Raw genomic sequence first — 17,394 nt, 5'->3', positions numbered from 1 at the left:
CTTTTGTTTGTTTAGGGAGTCGTTTAGGTGACCATCATAAGTATGGCATCGAATTGAGTTATTAACTATGCGGTGTCATTTTCGTACTTTTAAGTCCCTTAATTGGTTTCCAGACATTTTTGTCCAAATGCAACAAAACCTGGACAACATCAAGGCTTGGGCTGACAAGTGGCAAGTAACATTCATGCCACACAAGTGGCAGGCAATGACCATCTCCAACAAGAGTGGATCTAACCATCAACTCTTGATATTCAATGGCTTTACCATCGCAAAAAGTCCCCCCCTATCAACAACTTGGGGGTTACCATTGACCAGAAACTCGTCCATATAAATACTGTGGCTACCAGAGAAGGTCAAAGGCTAGGAATCCTGCGGTCGGTAACTCATCTCCTGACTCCCCAAAGCATGTTCACCATCTGCAAGGCATAAGTCAGGAGTGTAATGGGACATTCTCCACTTGTCTGGATGAGTGCAGCTCCAACACCCAAGAGACTCAACCCCATCCAGGACAAAGCTTCTCACTTGATTGCTACCCCTTCCTCAAACATTCAATCCCTCCACTACCGGCAAACAGCTACAACCATGTGTCCAATCTACAAGATGCACTGCAGGATCTCACCAAGGTTCCTTAGATTAGACAGCACCATCCAAACTTGCGACCACTACCATCCAGAAGTACAAGAACAGCAGACATCTGGGAACACCACCACTTCGAGGTACCCCTCCAAGTCACTCACCACCCCTGACTTGGAACTATAATCACTGTTCCTTCACTGGTCAATCCTGGACCTCCCTCCCTAACAGGAATGTGGGTGTACCTACACTTCATGGACTGCAGCGGTTCAAGAAGGCAGCTCACCATCACCACCTCGAGGACAACTAGGGATGGGCTCTAAATGCTGGTCTGGCCAGCGACGCTCACATTCCATAAATTAATTAGAAGAAAAGACATTTTAAAATATGTTAGAACTATTCGTCCCACCAATTTATTTGTTATCTGGAGGGAGGACTCAATTGTTTTCCACCGATTCTTCTCCTTTTCTTTAGAAGTGAAGCTGAGAGGGTCCAGGTAATGGAGTTTGAAATCAGCATTAGAAAGTGACTTCATAATCTTCATTCATAATTTGCCATCAGATTTTAGTTGAAGCCTATCTCAAGTTCATCCTGTCTGACGTGTTGCTGATTCAAATTAGTGTGACTCTGCCAAGTACAATCTTCAGTGGCGGAAGAGTGGACACTGATAATACATTACTTTGTTGAAACAAATTATTTGCTGCTCTCCCGCTTTCCTATTGAGAAGCAAAGCTGTGTATTTTTCTGTACTACCCATTAGCACATCTTCAGGGTATGTACAAGGGATATCTCAGAGCTGGATGGGTACAGTTCATATGGGGCCATTTACCTGATATGGCTGTTGACTAGTATTTTACTGCTGTAGGCCCATTCATATGTGCTTTAAAGTCTTCACAGGTGAGGAGAAGTAAGACTAAACGACATGAAGGATAATCCGTTAGAGGAAGATAAAATAATGAAAACCAAATTACACAATTATGCACCTCATAGATAATCATAACCAGAGGATAGGTAATTAAACAAGATGCACTGCAGGATCTCACCAAGGTTCCTTAAATTAGATAGCACCATCCAAACTCGCGACCACTACCATCCAGAAGTACAAGAACAGCAGACATCTGGGAACACCACCACCTCGAGGTACCCCTCCAAGTCACGGGCAGGTTGTTTCCACTGGTCGGGGAAGGCAGAACTAGGGGGCATAGCCTCAAAATAAAGGGAAGTAGATTTAGGACGGAGTGTAGGAGGAACTTCTTCACCCAAAGGGTTGTGAATCTCTGGAATTCCTTGCCCAGTGAAGCAGTTGAGGCTCCTTCTTTAAACGTTTTAAAGAAAAAGATAGATACCTTTCTAAAGAATAAAGGGATTCGGGGATATGGTGTACGGGCCGGAGAGTGGAGCTGAGTCCACAAAAATCAGCCATGATCTCATTAAATGGTGGAGCAGGCTCGAGGGGCCAGATGGCCTATTCCTGTTCCTAGTTCTTATGTTCTTATGTAAACAGGTCTTGATTATATCAACTTTATTCCCTTATGCTTTGGATTTTTGAAGAAGTATTGCAAGAAGAGCAATTGTTTATAACATTTATTTTTCACCTCCCTACACCTTCCTAAAAGTTTCCAAAAGGAGAGATGTTGGGCGGGATTCTCCGTCGGCGAAATCCTCCGCTGCGCCGGCTGCGCACTCACGCCCGCAGATTTCCCGACGGTGTGGGGGTGGCCACAATGGAAACCCCATTGGTGGCGGCCGAGACGGAGGATCCCGCTGCTGGTGGGTGCACAACGCCAGAAAACAGGTCTGGTGGGACAAAGAACCCTGCCCATTACTTTTGTAAACTGTGGACGGGGTCAGTTTGGGAAGATAATATTCTGACTTCAAGTGCATTATCATTACCTCTGCATTAGTGCCTCTGTTCTCAGATACACAAGAAAGGGTGGATGCAGAGCTGTAGATAGTTTCAGTATTGATCATCTAGCTAGAAGGTTAGCGGGATACCAGAATGCAACGTCCAAAATTAATGTTCCTGCCAACTCTTTGCTGTCTCTGAAAGTGGCTGGTGTACAAACATCCAGTCCAAGTTTGTCTCTTATGCACTTCTCAGGGCCAGTTCACAGTTGAATATCTGGATTTTAGTGCAAAGGTATTGGTAAACAAATATTGTTTGAAATCTGCCCTCCAGTATAAGGGTGGGAACGAAGGATGTAGGAATCCATTACTCACTGAATTGAAACAAGACTTATTTTAATTTCACAGCTCCAGGAGCTACATTAAAAGAAACTCCTGGGAAAAAAATTAATCTAATTTTCGACAGGTGTTTTGTGGGCAATAATTCATCAGTTTGTATATAACTTACTTTATTGCCCTCTGCAGTAATTATAGATTCTTCCATCAAAATGACTGACTGAATTTGAAAGATACTGTGCTATCTCGCGACATACACTGGAGGCTTCCAGTCGTAGTAAACAATGAGGTTTAGTGATGAAAGGCGAAGGTTGTTAGATAACAGGCACAGAACACAATACAACAGGACTTAGCACTTCGGCTCCCTGGTCGACACTGCCCGGGGTCCTTGGCCAGGATTTGCACGCTCCTGCACAATTGGGCCCGAGCCAGTCACATGGTCCATGGAGCCTGCCCCCGTAAAAAGGCCATGTTTCCACATCCCTCCTCCCTTGAGTCCCTCAGCATACTATCTCAAAACTTTGTACAAAAGTTACAATGGTTAACGAGGACAACCAAGGAAAGAATGTCCATCAAGAAGCCAATCGGGTTGGAGACCTCTGGATCCTCTCAGACCTCTAGGTTCTCACAGGCCTCTGGGTCCTCCCAGACCTCTTGCCCAGCCACAGGCTCCACAGTCGCTGCACCTCAGGAGGGCCCACTTCGACGACAGGCAAACTAGGTTTAATGACCTCGAAAGATGCAGCAGACCAACCCGAAACAGGAGTCCCTGGCTCCCCTTGGCTGGACCGTGTTGCAGGACTATTCATGATGCTTGCTGGATTTGCCGTTGGGGGTCACCACCACGTGACCTTTCAGGTGATCAATGTGCTTTTTGACAGTCTTTCTGTTAGCATTGACCACAAGACACCGGTCCCAACTGGGCCACACCCCATCCTTCTAACCAAGGCCTCTGGACCAAAAACAGGTCTCCCACTTGGACGATCCATCACCTGTCTGCTCTGACTGATGACTCTTCTGGGAGGCCTGACATGCCTCCACGCTCCCCGCCAAATGTGGAAATACAAAATCCAATCAGGTTCTCAACTGACAGCCCATGAGCAGCTCAGCTGGCGTGGCCCCGTGTTTAAATGAGGGATTGAGTTGTACAATAAAAAATTTGCCAACCTCTGGTGAAGTGATTTATCGATTGCTTTTTTATGGCATTCTTGAAAGTTTGAACGGCCCTCTCAGCCAGACCGTTCGACACTGGGTGCTAGGAGGCTATTGTTGTATATTATACGCCATTTGCTCTCACAAAACATTGGAAATCATTGTCGGCGAAGGGGGTGCCATTGCCCGAAACATTGACACTGGAAGCCCATGAATGACAAACACTCCGAGCACGGCATCTACCGTGGCCACCAAGGTAGTGGTCCCCATCTTGTGAACCGATAGCCACTTCGGGTGGCCGTCGACCAGCACCAAAAATATCTTACCCAGGAATGGGCCTGCGTAATCAATGCTTCCCTGGACCATGGGCGACCTGGCCATTCCCAGAGGTGAAGTGTGGGGGAAGGTGGCAAAGATGGCTGATTTGGCCAGGGGTTGCACTGTTTTACTAGTTCTTCAATGGCTTTGTCTATGCCTGGCTGCCATACGTAACTGCACAACAACATCTTCATCTTTGTCTGCCCTGGGTGAGAGTTGTGTAGCTCTTAAAGGAGGGGCCCCAGGCCTGAGGCGGGATGACCACCTGTGAACCCCACAGAATCACATTCTTCACGTATCAACTCATCTTGACAAGGAAGTAGTGCCTCAGCTGTTCAGACTTCTCGTAATGGCCAGCCAGACTGCATCATTCATTTGACCTGCGAAAGAATAGGGTATATTTGGGTCCAGCTGCAGATGTGCCCTGCCGACACTGGCAGGGTGTCTAGAAAGTGTAGGGCTAGAATCACCTGGGGTACCAGTGGTGGTGGAATGCTCTTGAGTAGAGGCAGGTGACTTAATGCATCCGTATTAGCAATTTGCATCCCAGGTTGGTGCTGAAATGCATAGTTGCAAGCCTCCCATAGCAGGGCCCAACACTGCACCCTCGCTGAGGATATGGGCGGTATGGGCTTATCTTTCCTTAACAGGCCCAATAATCTATGATTCTGTGTCGAACCGTCGACTGTACACATACTGGTGGAATTTCTTCACACCGAATATAACTGCTAAGCCCTCCTTAATCTGGGCATAGTTTTGTTCAGCTTCTAAAAGGGTCATTGAGGCAAAGGTGATGGGATGCTCTGAATCATCAACCATTATGTGGGATAAAACGGCCCCTATACTGCAAGGGGACACACCACATGTCAGTATGATTGGTTTCCCTGGATCAAAATGCACCTGGAGGTTTGACAACTGTAATGCTTCACAACTCCGAAGGCTTCCTCTGGAGGCTCCCTCCATTGTCACCACTGATTCTTCCTTAATAACTGCTGTAATGGTGCCAATGTTGCGGCTAGTTTCAAAATAAACCCACCAAAGCAGTAGACCATACCAAGGCAGGACAGATATTGCACCTCTGTTTGTGAAGACTGTAGCAAGGAATTATTTGATTGACGATGCATATTGTGGGAGAGAAGAATTTCACTTTATAACTCTGTCCCTTTAAGAAATTTGGAAGCATATCCTTCCATTCTGGTTTGATGATTTCCTGTGAACCCATTCTGTTCTGTGTTCAAAGCCTTATTCTGAATTGCGTCTTTGATTCACTATCTGCTTTTGACAGCAGTCTCAGTTGCTGTCTTCATGGTGAGAAAAAGTTAACTATTTTAATTTTTGCCTTTTCTCTACACACTTGAGTGTGGTTGTTTACAGTCCTGGAAAAGTTTTTCTCAACAATTCAGCATTAATTGTTGAATATTTGTCACCATTGGGCTGATGCATAATATTCTGGTGCAATTGTTCAGTCGGAATACCTTGCACTGCTTCTTTCCAACCAGAGCTGTGTTGAAGATAGAGTTGTGTGGCTGCTGCTTATGCAGATTTCTTTTGATCTAAGAAACTACAAAAAATTCAGAGGACAAAAAAAGCAAGTTGTATACAAACACAAGGGGCAGAATTTAATGTGGCAAAACGGACACATGCCTGAACCGAACCCAGGCGAGAGTCCCCACATCATTGTGCATGCGTGCAATATTAGACAGTACGCACACACCGGGAGTTGGACGCATGCGGCTGACACTTAAAGGGCCAGTCAAGGCCATTAATTTATCAATTGGAAAGAATTTTACGTTGTCAGTGCAATTTTGCACTCGGGCGCATCAGCAGGCAACCAATGCACATTCCTCGAGTCCTCATCCGAGGGTGGGATAAAAGGCCTCTGGAGCAAATACTCTGTCTCTAAAGTTTTTTGCTGCAACATTTATGTGACTTGAGCAGTTTCTCTGTCATTTTTGGTGCATTCGAATACTTTTCCTTGCTATCTTTGTCTGAAGATTTCAGCAGACTGCACCCTTAGGTGTATGAGATAGAGCTTGTCCATTTCAGATCATGGGGATTGTACATCCAGCTGGTGCGACTTCCTCTGAGAATGAAGAGAGGGCCAAGAGGGGGAGGAGGTAGGCAGTGTCTCGGGGTACAACCTGTGGGAAGAGAATCACAGACACAGGTGGTGAGGGCCAGCAGGGAACCAAGGTGTCTCAGACACCATTAGTCTCTTAGCCAGAGTGTACAGGCAGCATTCCAAATACCTCAACATGTCCAAGGTCCAATGCGAAGAAGGCTCTGCCTCGCTAGAGACACTGTTACAACCATATACCCGATGATTAGGCCGGAGGTCACATCCAACTGCACGATGGCCTCCCCATGCCAGTGGTTCTGAAGGTCACAGTGGCCCTCTGCCTCTACGCCACTGGGGTCAGTGGAGGGATCTATGCAGTGTGACCCAATCTGCTTCCTGCAGTTAAGCCAAGTTCATTAATGCCACTCTCTTCAGACGGGTCATTCATTGCCTGCCAGAAGAGGTCAGCCAGGCTGAGAGAAGCAGAGGCTTTGCCGTGATTGCTGGTTTCCCCCGCATCCAGTGTGCCATTGACTACACTCATGGTCATTAAGGCACCTACAGGTGAGCCCGGGAACCTTTATGAACTGGAAAGGGTTCCACTCAATAAACATTCAGGTCACCTGAAACTACAAGACATACATCTTGCAAGTTTGTTCCCGTTACCCTGGTAGCTCACATGATGCTTACATCATGCAACACACACAGGTGTCAAGGCTGACCATTGCTTCAGATGGTTTGGATCATATACGATCAAAGAATCCCTACAGTGCAGAAGAACATTCGGTCCATCGAGTCTGCCAACCCCTCGAAAGAGCACTCTACCCATGTCCAGTCCCCTTTATACCCGTAACCCCATAACCTAACCTGCACATCTCTAGACACTAAGGGCTAATTTAGCATGACCAATCCATCTAACCTGCACATCTTTGGACTGTGGGAGGAAACCGGAGCACCCGGAGGAAACCCACGCAGACACAGGGAGAACATACAAACTCTACACAGACAGTGACACAAGGCTGGAAATGAACCAAGGTCCCTGGCACCGTGAGGCAGCTGTGCTAACCACAGTGTTGTCCTGGGCTCCTGGGTAACCAGGGATATACCATGAAAAGGTGCCTCATGACTCCATTCTGGCACACAACAACTGCAGCAGAGCAGAGGTGCAACAACAGTCACGCCTCCACAAGGACAGTTGGAGAGAGGACCATTGGCTGCTGAAGATGCAGTTCAGTTGCCTGGACTGAGACTGATGAAGCAGAGCACTGCAGTATCCTCCAGAGCACATGTCACTAATAGTCATTGCCTGCTGTGCTCTTCACAATCTGGCTCTGGCAAAGGGGGACCAAATGAAGGCTGAGGATCACGAGGCAACTTCAGATGCTGTGGAGGATGAATCTACTGATGGGACTGATGAGCAACCCAAGGAGGAAAAGGGTGAGGACATGGATCCAGGCAGGGAAGCCTTGATAAATGTGTACTTCCAGCTCGGCTGCCAAGGTCACTGCCTGTGTAAGGTGCATGAGACAATTAATCTCACTGCTAGGCGGCTGTCCATCAGTGGTGAGCAGGGAGGTCCTAACGTGTCACATGGTGGCAGAGAAGCTGAATGTCAACTGAGAACACCTCTCGGGGCGCTCTGGAGGACGGCAGCAGCTCCTCCGCCCCTCTGCCAGAAACTATCACATCTGTTGAAGCTGTGTTGATTGAGGATTTCCCAGTGATCGGGCTGGATGCACCCTCCCAAAATCTTCGAACTATGTGAGGAAACTGGTGCACCCGGAGGAAACTCACGCAGATACGGGGAGAAAGAGCATACTCCGCACAGTCAGTCACCCAAGGCCACCAGAATAGAACCCAGGTCCCTGGCGCTGTGAGGCAGCAGTGCTAACCACAAGACACCTGGAGAAAATAAAACTATTTTTTTCTCCCAGTTGTTCCAAAGTGGAAGATGTATTTTTCTAATATAGGTCCTAGAGCTGTGAAATTATAACTTCCAGTTTTAAGACGGTAACAATGGGTTCTTACATACTTCATTCCCACCCTTACACTGATGAAGGGCATATCTTAATGAATATTTGTTTGCCTATTCCTAGCATTAAGATCCAGGCATTCAGCTGTGAAAAAGATCTTAGCAGTGCATAAAAGATGAACTTGATCCATATGTCTACACAGCAGCCACTTTCAGTGACTGAGCTCTCTGCCTAGCCAGTTACAATTTAGATGTTCTGAGAACTTTCTGTAGTGACCGTCTATATACTAATGATACTTAACTCCAGATAGGTATTATAGTAAATGATCTGGAGATCTAGGGTATCAACTGAGAATCTTTTCATAAATTATGTTTGACACAGCATGACTCTATTGCACTTTGTGGCATCAAACTCCAGGGGGTGCGAGTTCCCTCTCTTAGGTCAACGCATGTCATTTTTCCTAGCTTTTCTTTTTGCTGGCACTCATTTTCTCAAATTCTGACTTTCAGCAAAAAGAACATCCTTTAATCTACCTCATAAATCTTACATATTTAAAATTCGGAATCACACCTTTACCCTTCCCCGCCATGATTAGAGAGAACTGATTTAGTTGCTTCGACCATCATTCACAAAGTTGGTACATTGACATATTCCCAATGTCTACTGGTCCAGTCAACACTCAGTGATGGTGAATTGATTCAGTCAAATATGATGAAAATAAAGCTGTTTATTTTATAGCTAGAATGTTATTCATTTCTAGACATAACACATTAAATATTCAAACTATACTAGATTATATTTTATTTGCATAAAATACTAAATTACAGAGATCTAAAGGACTGCATAACGTGTACATATTTTGATGAAGGATTTATAAATGAATACTTCCATGTGTAAAATTATTTGAGGGAAATCCCCAAATATGCTGCTTCTGATAATAAAGATTTTTGATGTCAACAACTGTGTAATATCTCTTTTAATTTGCCACACTTGTAGCATGGCTTCCATGTGGTACTGTAAAATCTTGATCTGCTTTCAATAGAATTCTCTTATCAACAGTAACAATTTGCATTTATATAACATCCTTAATGTTGTAAACCTCCTGTGGCAACTCTCATGGGTGTTAGAGAAGATTCAACACCGAGCCAGATGAGATATTGAATGGAATTCTTGGACAGTTCCAGAGTGGTGAGAGTCTCTGGTTCCACCAGCAGCACACCCCGCCCGTGGGTTTCCCTGCGGTATGGGGTGGCCTCAATGGAAAATCCCATTGACAGTGGTGGGAACAGAGAATCTCACTGCTAGCGAATGGCACGCTGCCTCTCGCCGTTGGGAAACGTGCATCTGCGATGCCAGAGAATCCCGCTCATTAAATGAGAGAAATGCTTTAAAATGGCGGCTTCTCATTTAAAAGATCGAAGAGTCGATCCTTGGCACAATGACGAAGTTAAGAAGTTATGAATTGGAAACAATTTAGATACAAGGGGTAACTTTCTGCACTTGCCTTGTCTGTTTTCTTGCCATTTAAACTAATGGTCAGAATTAATTGTGCACAGCTCATAGTCAAATTTTCCAAGCTGTGCTTTCAACAGGAAAGGTTCTCCATAGGCAGTGTAAAGTCGGAACATTGGGTCTGATTTTAACGCTGTGTAAGTCGGTAGACTTTGAATGACTTCAAATCAGGCTCATTTTCTCTACAATATAATGGATACTCAAGAACATATTACAGACTGGAATCTAATTGAGGATTCAGAAGATTTTAAACATTGGATAATGGACGGTCAAGACTGAGTTTCAAAAGGCATTCTAATGAAATGTTATCAACAGGGCGTTGATTTAAAATGGAGACTGTTTCCAGAGAATTGAAGGTGTGGAACTTGTGTTGGGGGCGGTCATTGGTTCCGAGGCAGGCAAATTAAATTTGGATGGGTTGCAAAATAAACCCGATATCATTGCTGTCACCATCGTTAGATGTTTTAGAAGCTAGTATCCTTTAATGTGCTAGAACTTAGGTCAACAACCTGAGATATTTGCTCTGTTTCACTCTACACAGATGCTTCCTGACTTGATGAGTATTTCCAGGATTTCCTGCTTTTATCTTAGATTTCCAGCATCTGCAATATTTTACCGTTGTATCCTCCAATGCCCTAATTTTGAAATGGACAAAACAAACCCAGAGTCTCCATCATGTTTATCAGCAGTGGGCCAATTTTCTTTACATTTTGATATTTCTTTACCTTGTGCTGTTTATTTCATTGTTCATCTGTGTCCCTGCGCCATTCCCAGTCGACGAGTCTGTTTTGTAGGTATTTGCCAGTGTTGGCCTTGAGCCAGTGGCTTGGGGAGGTGTCATGTTCTTGCACTCTCTGATCATGTCAATGTCATATGGTGATGCTCACCATTTAAAAAATTGTGATGTTTTTCCAAAGCAAACACCTATTCCAACTGCCCGGATTTACTTGCATAATAATGCTGGAATCCAGGGAACCAAACACTTTTTGAATAGAATGACAGCTTTAAACTGGTGTAAACAGCCAGTGTGTGGCTATTAGTGTCCATCAATCCACTGAAGGGTTACTATGACTTTCTCATTCTCCACAGTCCTCCCTTTGTTTTTCAGTGGTAGGGGGACATGAAGATATGGATTTGTGTTGTGTTAACCTCCATGACCAATCTGTGAACTATAGGGAAGGCACAGGGTTTTTGAAAAAAAATATTTACTCTCCCATTCCTCAGCTTTGTATGCCAAATTTTGATCTGAAGTCTTTGTCACCTCAGCGGGATAATTTTTTAAAAATCTATTGCCGCACAGAGACTGAGTGAAAATTGTTCATTCAAATGTGCCTCGTAAAAACTCTTGCTTTGGCAGCTGTGTTTGAAGAAGGACTGGTGATCAGATACACCGGCAAGCTGTGGGAGATTTCTCTTCCATGTCCCTCCCATTGTTTGAAGAGCAGCAGAACTTGGTGATGTCTTACAACTTGTTTCCGCACCAAGGTAGAGTTTGACATTTATGTCATCCTCATTATGTCATTGTTTCCAAACGTTGTCAAAACCACTTGTATAACAACAATAATGATCACAGGCTGCCCTCCTTCCCAGGATGATGTGACCTATTCAGTTCTTTTTTAAATGGCATTATTCTGGTGGCACAAAACCTTGCTGCAACAAGCAGTACCCATAGAAAATAAGTACGAAGTGACTGCTTGAATATTATGTAGATAGGTCTTTGAGAAGCTTTGGGATGTTGAGAGTATTTATTTTTGGTCTGTGACTATTTATGTATTATTGTCTGTTGAGAATAATGTTATTTCTTTCTTTTTCCACCACAGACTTACTGGGATTAACTGTTCTGGATTTATTTTGATTTTCAGGCCCCCCCCAGCAAAAAACCTCTGTTGAAGAGAGGTTCAGTGATAGGGAATTACCTGGTGGAGGACAAGCCAGTCAAACGGTTAGACTCTTGCCAATGCAAATATAAATGCATGCAATGAATTGTGTCCCATATTGATGGAGTCACTTATGTTTCCTAAAGTTAGGGCAGCACGGTGGCCTAGTGGTTAGCACAGCTGCCTCACGGCGCTGAGGTCCCAGGTTCGATCCCGGCTCTGGGTCACTGTCCGTGTGGAGTTTGCACATTCTCCCCGTGTCTGCATGGGTTTCGCCCCTCCAACCGAAATATGTGCAGAGTAGGTGGATTGGCCACATTAAATTGCCCCTTAATTGGAAAAAATAATTGGGTAATCTAAATTTATTTAAAACATTTTTTTAAATGTTTCCTAAGTTGCTGCTACTTCATCCAAAGTATTGCATATTCTTGTGAACATTTCATAAATGTGTAGGCTTGCTGTTTCCTAAAGGTTTTGCGCTTATAGATCCATGTAACCAAGATGCCAAAAATGGAGACCATTTAACATTCTTCAAGTGAATATTTAGCAAATTTTTCAAGGGAGCTCTCTGCTAAACTGCATTTGGAAGTGGTCGGAGATAGGTTTATGTCTACTGTGAACCAGCACAGCAAGTTCCAAAACTCTGCAGCACCGTCTGGGTAAGATGCAAAGGAAGGGAAATTTGGAACCATGACCCCCAGGTTGTTCGCAGCTGCTTATAGAGACTGGCTCCAAGAGTTGTTATGGTACAAGCTGGAGTGCTGGTTGCCATTTTACCCTCTTGTCGTGGAATGGCACTTGGAGCCACATGGAAACTGTGTGAATTTGTTAAAATAGGGAAGGGGCATTTGAGAGTAAGCACCGTCAGAAAGAATAGGAAAAGAAGACAATATAAATGCAACATTTTAAGAAAACCAGTACCCACTAGTTTTAGGATCATAGAACAGGGAGGTAAAACATTCAACCCCTCAAGTCTGCTCCCATTTTTTTCTAATTATCCCAGCATCCATAGCCTTTTGAGGAAAAGATTTTCAGATTTCCAAATCACTTTGTGCGGAAAAGATGCTTCTTCATTTTCCTCCTAAATGTTCTGAGTCTAATCTCATTATCATGTCCTGACATTCTTGACTCCCTGTCAGAGGAAATAATTTGACTAATTTATTGATGACATCCTCAAAATTCAACTAGATTAGCCAGACATGACTTATCTTTAACAAAGCCATCTCTCTATCTGTTCAGCTTCATATTTCCTCAAGTGCTTTGTCACTTTGGGTGGGACTTTCCAGTACTTCCTGTTGCTGGGATCGTTCCCAGGTTAGTGGACATATGGCTGGCCCCTCATCCCGCAGCAGGCGGGAAAATCCTGGACTCTACCCTTTGGAACAAAAACAGAAAATTCAGAAAACATATATGAGTAAAAAGACTGCTTACTATTTCAGGTGTGATTTTTTTTTGTCAGGTTTGAGCACTTTTCTTGAGATTGGAAGTTACAGTTAGTACACGCTACCCTTGCCTTTTCTGTTCTGATCCAGGCCTGACCAGATGGGATGAAAGTTTCCTAAGCTTTCCATAGCTAAGGAGGCAAAGTGAAACACATTTAGGACAGGATCAGTCTACTTTAGGTGGAGATGGAATAGTGAAGAAAAGTATTTATGAAAGGTTTGTGCAGGGAATGTCACAGTCGTAGAGTAGGGGCTACTTTTGTGTAGTTAGAAATACAAACATGAAAATATGGAGCAGGATTAGACCATTCCCAAGGAAGCTCCGTTTGTAACCTGGCCAAGCAGGTTGAATAGGTCACCGGAGTTTTTTGCAGTAGCGCTATTATTTAGGTCCTATAAACTCCTTGATGTTCAGATTTGATGGTTTCTGGCTAATTCTTAAAATTGTTCCTGTAGCATCACTGAAGCTTTAAATCAAAAGATTCCTACCGCATCCATCTTATCTACAATATGGGTTGGGTCTATATTGGTTGGGTTAGCAACTGCCAGATATCTCAACCTGATTTACAAACTGAATTAGCTAAATTTCTCTTTCCCCTTCCCTCCCTAATATTTATTGGCTAGATTTTCTATCTCGCCTGCAAATGAGTAGAAAATCTAGCCAATGTTTTTTTTGGCTTGGTGCTGGATTCTGCTCCCCTTTGACATGAGATTTGCAGGTTACAAAATGGGTCATTATCTCATTCCAAAATGGACCAGGAGTTCCCTTGTTATCAGGTTCTTACACTAATGAATGTTGGAACTTCTGCGAGGCAGAGAACCACAGACAGGACAATATTGACTGAACATGGTAATATGACCAAACTTATTCTGACACATGCACACTGTGGGGTGCTCAGAAACAGGCACAGTACCGGATTTCCCTTGATGCCTGACACTTGCTTTAGGTACACTGGAACCAAGGCCACAATTGTAATAGTTTCACGCACCATTTGAAAATTGCTTATTGCCACAAGTCGGCTTCAAATGAAGTTACTGTGAAAAGCCCCTAGTCGCCACATTCCGGCGCCTGTTCGGGGAGGCTAGTACGGGAATTGAACCCGCACTACTGGCCTTGTTCTGCTTTACAAGCCAGCTGTTTAGCCCACTGTGCTAAGATGTTATTTAATGTCATTAAGATGACATTGGCTAACTGGGAGTAGATTAGGTATTGTACCTAGGACCTGACTTGACTGAGTGGCTCAGCAGGATGCCCCAGTCACTTGAGAAGTATGGGGGTTGCTGGGGGCGGGGGGAGATGGTGTAAATGCATACCCAAACTTACCCTGGCCTATGCTGTTTAGAGCTTTGATGTTCCGAATATTACAGTGTCTGAAAACTCCCCACCGCCTCATGGATGTAGTGAACATACCCTGTTAAATCTCTGCTAATAAATGTCAATTCAAACAAAATGCCTGTGAATATTTTCTTAAGGGAACTCAATTTTAGAAATATCAATGTAGTTGTTCCATGAAAATGAAATGAAAATCGCTTATTGTCACAAGTAGGCTTCAAATTAAGTTACTGTGAAAAGTCCCTAGTCACCACATTCCGGCCCCTGTTCAGGGAGGCTGGTACGGCAATTGAACCGTGCTGCTGGCCTGCCTCGGTCTGCTTTCAAAGCCAGCGATTTAGCCCTGTGTTAAACCAGCCACGAGATGAGAGGCATAAGATTATATTATAATTTAAAACTTTTTATGGCAGTTTGTTGATTACCTTTTTTATTCTGAATTTCAACTTCTATAAAACAAATAATGATTGTAAATATGCCTTAAATTCAAATGAGTTTAAAATTAAGGTTGAAGCAGATGCAGTGGTTCAAATGTTCTGCTTTCTTGGAAATAAGGTGCGTCCCTAAAACATGAAGATTCTGGCCTAGTGCAAGGATAATCTCCTGACCTCAAGTGATCTCCCATTCCCAGAGGCCAATTGATAGCTTCTTGGCCTTCGCAAGATGTCTGGCTGAAAATGGAAATTGACTTGTGCATGGTAGGCCTGGGAGGCTTTCTGAATGCAAAACTTTAGGCCTGCCCTGCCTCACTGCCATAGTAACAGAGGCCAAGCAGGTATTCAGGACATTGCTAAGATTTAAATGCGTCAATGGTGCATCTTTGCTATTTGCATATTTTTTACACATACATACATCTGTTTAGCGAATCCACCCCTCCAAACAAGAAATTGGATGGATTGGACATTCCGGCACCTGTTCGGGTACATGGAGAGAGAGTTTAGAATGTCCAAATTACCTAACAGCACCTCTTTCGGGATTTGTGGAAGGAAACCGGAGCACCCGGAGGAAACCCATGCAGACACAAAGAGAACGTGCAGACTCCACACTGACAGTGACCCAAGCCAGGAATCGAACCTGGGATCCTGGGGTGCCGCCAATATTTCACTGAGTTCTATTAATCCACCTAAAATAAATGTTCTCCCCTCTTGTCTCACACATTAAAGAGTAATTTCAGCGGAACATATTATGTGAGGAACCTGTGGGTAATTTGAGATCATCAGAGTTTCCTCTAGAATTGAATCAGATTGGTTGTATGACCCCCTGCTTCCTCTTCATTTTGTTTCTGTGCCATTGCTGCTGTTGCCTTAATTAAGCAAGCTACGGTGGCCCACATCCATTCCCTTTCAAATGCTTTCAAGCTTTCCATAAGTTTCAGGTGAAACTACCATAGTCAAATCACCCTTATTCTTGGACATATTGTTTGTAAAACAGAAATTGAAATGTCTGGCACTGGCAAATAATCATTCAGAATAAATGCATTAAATTGGACTTCTATTTTAAATTACCTGCATGGAATGTGTTTCTGATTTTGGTTGGGACTAATCCAAATATTTACTGTCAGTTGTTTTTGATTTTGCTGTCTTCATTTCTGTACCTGTGACAAATGGACTTTTGCGCAGACAGCTCGTTGCTGCAGATCAATCTCTCATCACCACAGAGGAAGTGACATCGGAGCCCAGCAAGAAAAACTGTAAATACGTATCCAAGGAGACGGGCACAGACAAATCTGGTGCTGGAGGGCCATGCAGTCCAAAGTTGACAGAAGATCAAAGACTGCCAGATGAGGCTGCAGGATGCAGGGTAGATGGGCTACCTTTACACGCCTCTGAACAAGAAGATGAAGAACTGGATGAGGCTCCACTTTCACCCAGAGGCCAGCCTATTGGCATAGAAACAGCGGTGAGTAGGGGCAGACGTACTTTACAAGTTGGCCATTGTTCCTAAATTTAATGTTCCGGCGCAACCCGTGCCCAAAGTAAGTAGTTGCCTCGGTTTTAGCTACTGTTTAGCAACAGTTTTATCAAAAAAATAAGAATAGGGAAGCAGCAGTAAGATTAGGGATATTCAAAGTTTTCATTTGTTCTGCCGAGTCCATGATTTCAGAAGTGAATTTTGTAGTGTTGTACATTGTGGTTAGGAACTATACCAGGATTCCCAAAATGTTATGATTCTGTAATGGACATATGTCTCTATGTATTAATAGATAATACAGGCAATGTGTTAACAAGGCAATAATAGCCTTGGAAGCTTTCATATACATGTCCTTTGTCTGGTTATCTCTTGGCAAATATAATGCAGTATATCTAACGATATCATTTAATGATCCTCTTGGTATGCAGTGTTTAAAAAATATTCTGTTTTTTCCCTTCTGTAATTGAGATTGGATTAAAATGTTTTTTGTCTAAAAAATCCCTACTAATAAGGTTCTGATTTCTTCCAATACTATTTCTTTAGTCATTTCTTGCTGTCCTCTCCACTCCTACATCCACTTTGCCTCCCCACACTCATCTCCGCTCTCCCCTCTCTGCTCGTCCCTGCTCCCCTTCGCTGTTCCCCATCTCGTCTCCGGTAGCCTCTGCTCTCCCTCTCTATCCGCCTCTTTGCTTGTCTCCATTTCTTAGCCAGAAATATCATGTGGATAGTCCAGCCCTGCCCCCTACTGATGTCCTCACCATCACAGATGCCATCTTTGGCAAATTCAATTCATTACGCATGATATCAAGAAATAGCCATGTGCAGTGATGTTATTGAATGGTGGAGTAGGCTCGAAAGACCAAATGACCAATTCCTGCTCCTAATTCATATGTTTGTAATCTTGGTATCTGTACACCATAGTTGCAGTGTGTATCATATACAAGATGAATTGTAGCAACTTCCTAAGTCCTCTTTAACTGAATCTTATAAACCAATAATCTCTTCCAAATAGAACATGCGTAGCAGGTCTACCTCTCCATTCCTCTCCACAGCTCTCCTTTCC

The 17,394-nt window shown here is 43.8% G+C and overlaps 1 protein-coding gene across 1 annotated transcript in view; it reads left to right on the top strand.

Annotated features, from left to right (window-relative positions):
* Nucleotides 1-17,394, top strand: part of cracr2b (calcium release activated channel regulator 2B) — a 327,922-nt gene that overhangs the window by 276,968 nt on the left and 33,560 nt on the right. The window contains exons 11-12 of the mRNA XM_072518906.1: nt 11,631-11,710; nt 16,037-16,316. Of these exons, the coding sequence (XP_072375007.1) occupies nt 11,631-11,710; nt 16,037-16,316 (360 nt within the window). The remainder of the gene's footprint in view (nt 1-11,630; nt 11,711-16,036; nt 16,317-17,394) is intronic.

This window comes from Scyliorhinus torazame, chromosome 10, assembly GCF_047496885.1.
Source record: "Scyliorhinus torazame isolate Kashiwa2021f chromosome 10, sScyTor2.1, whole genome shotgun sequence".
In the NCBI taxonomy this organism is placed as follows: Eukaryota; Metazoa; Chordata; class Chondrichthyes; order Carcharhiniformes; family Scyliorhinidae; genus Scyliorhinus; species Scyliorhinus torazame.
This window is presented reverse-complemented; position numbering and strand designations above follow the sequence as displayed.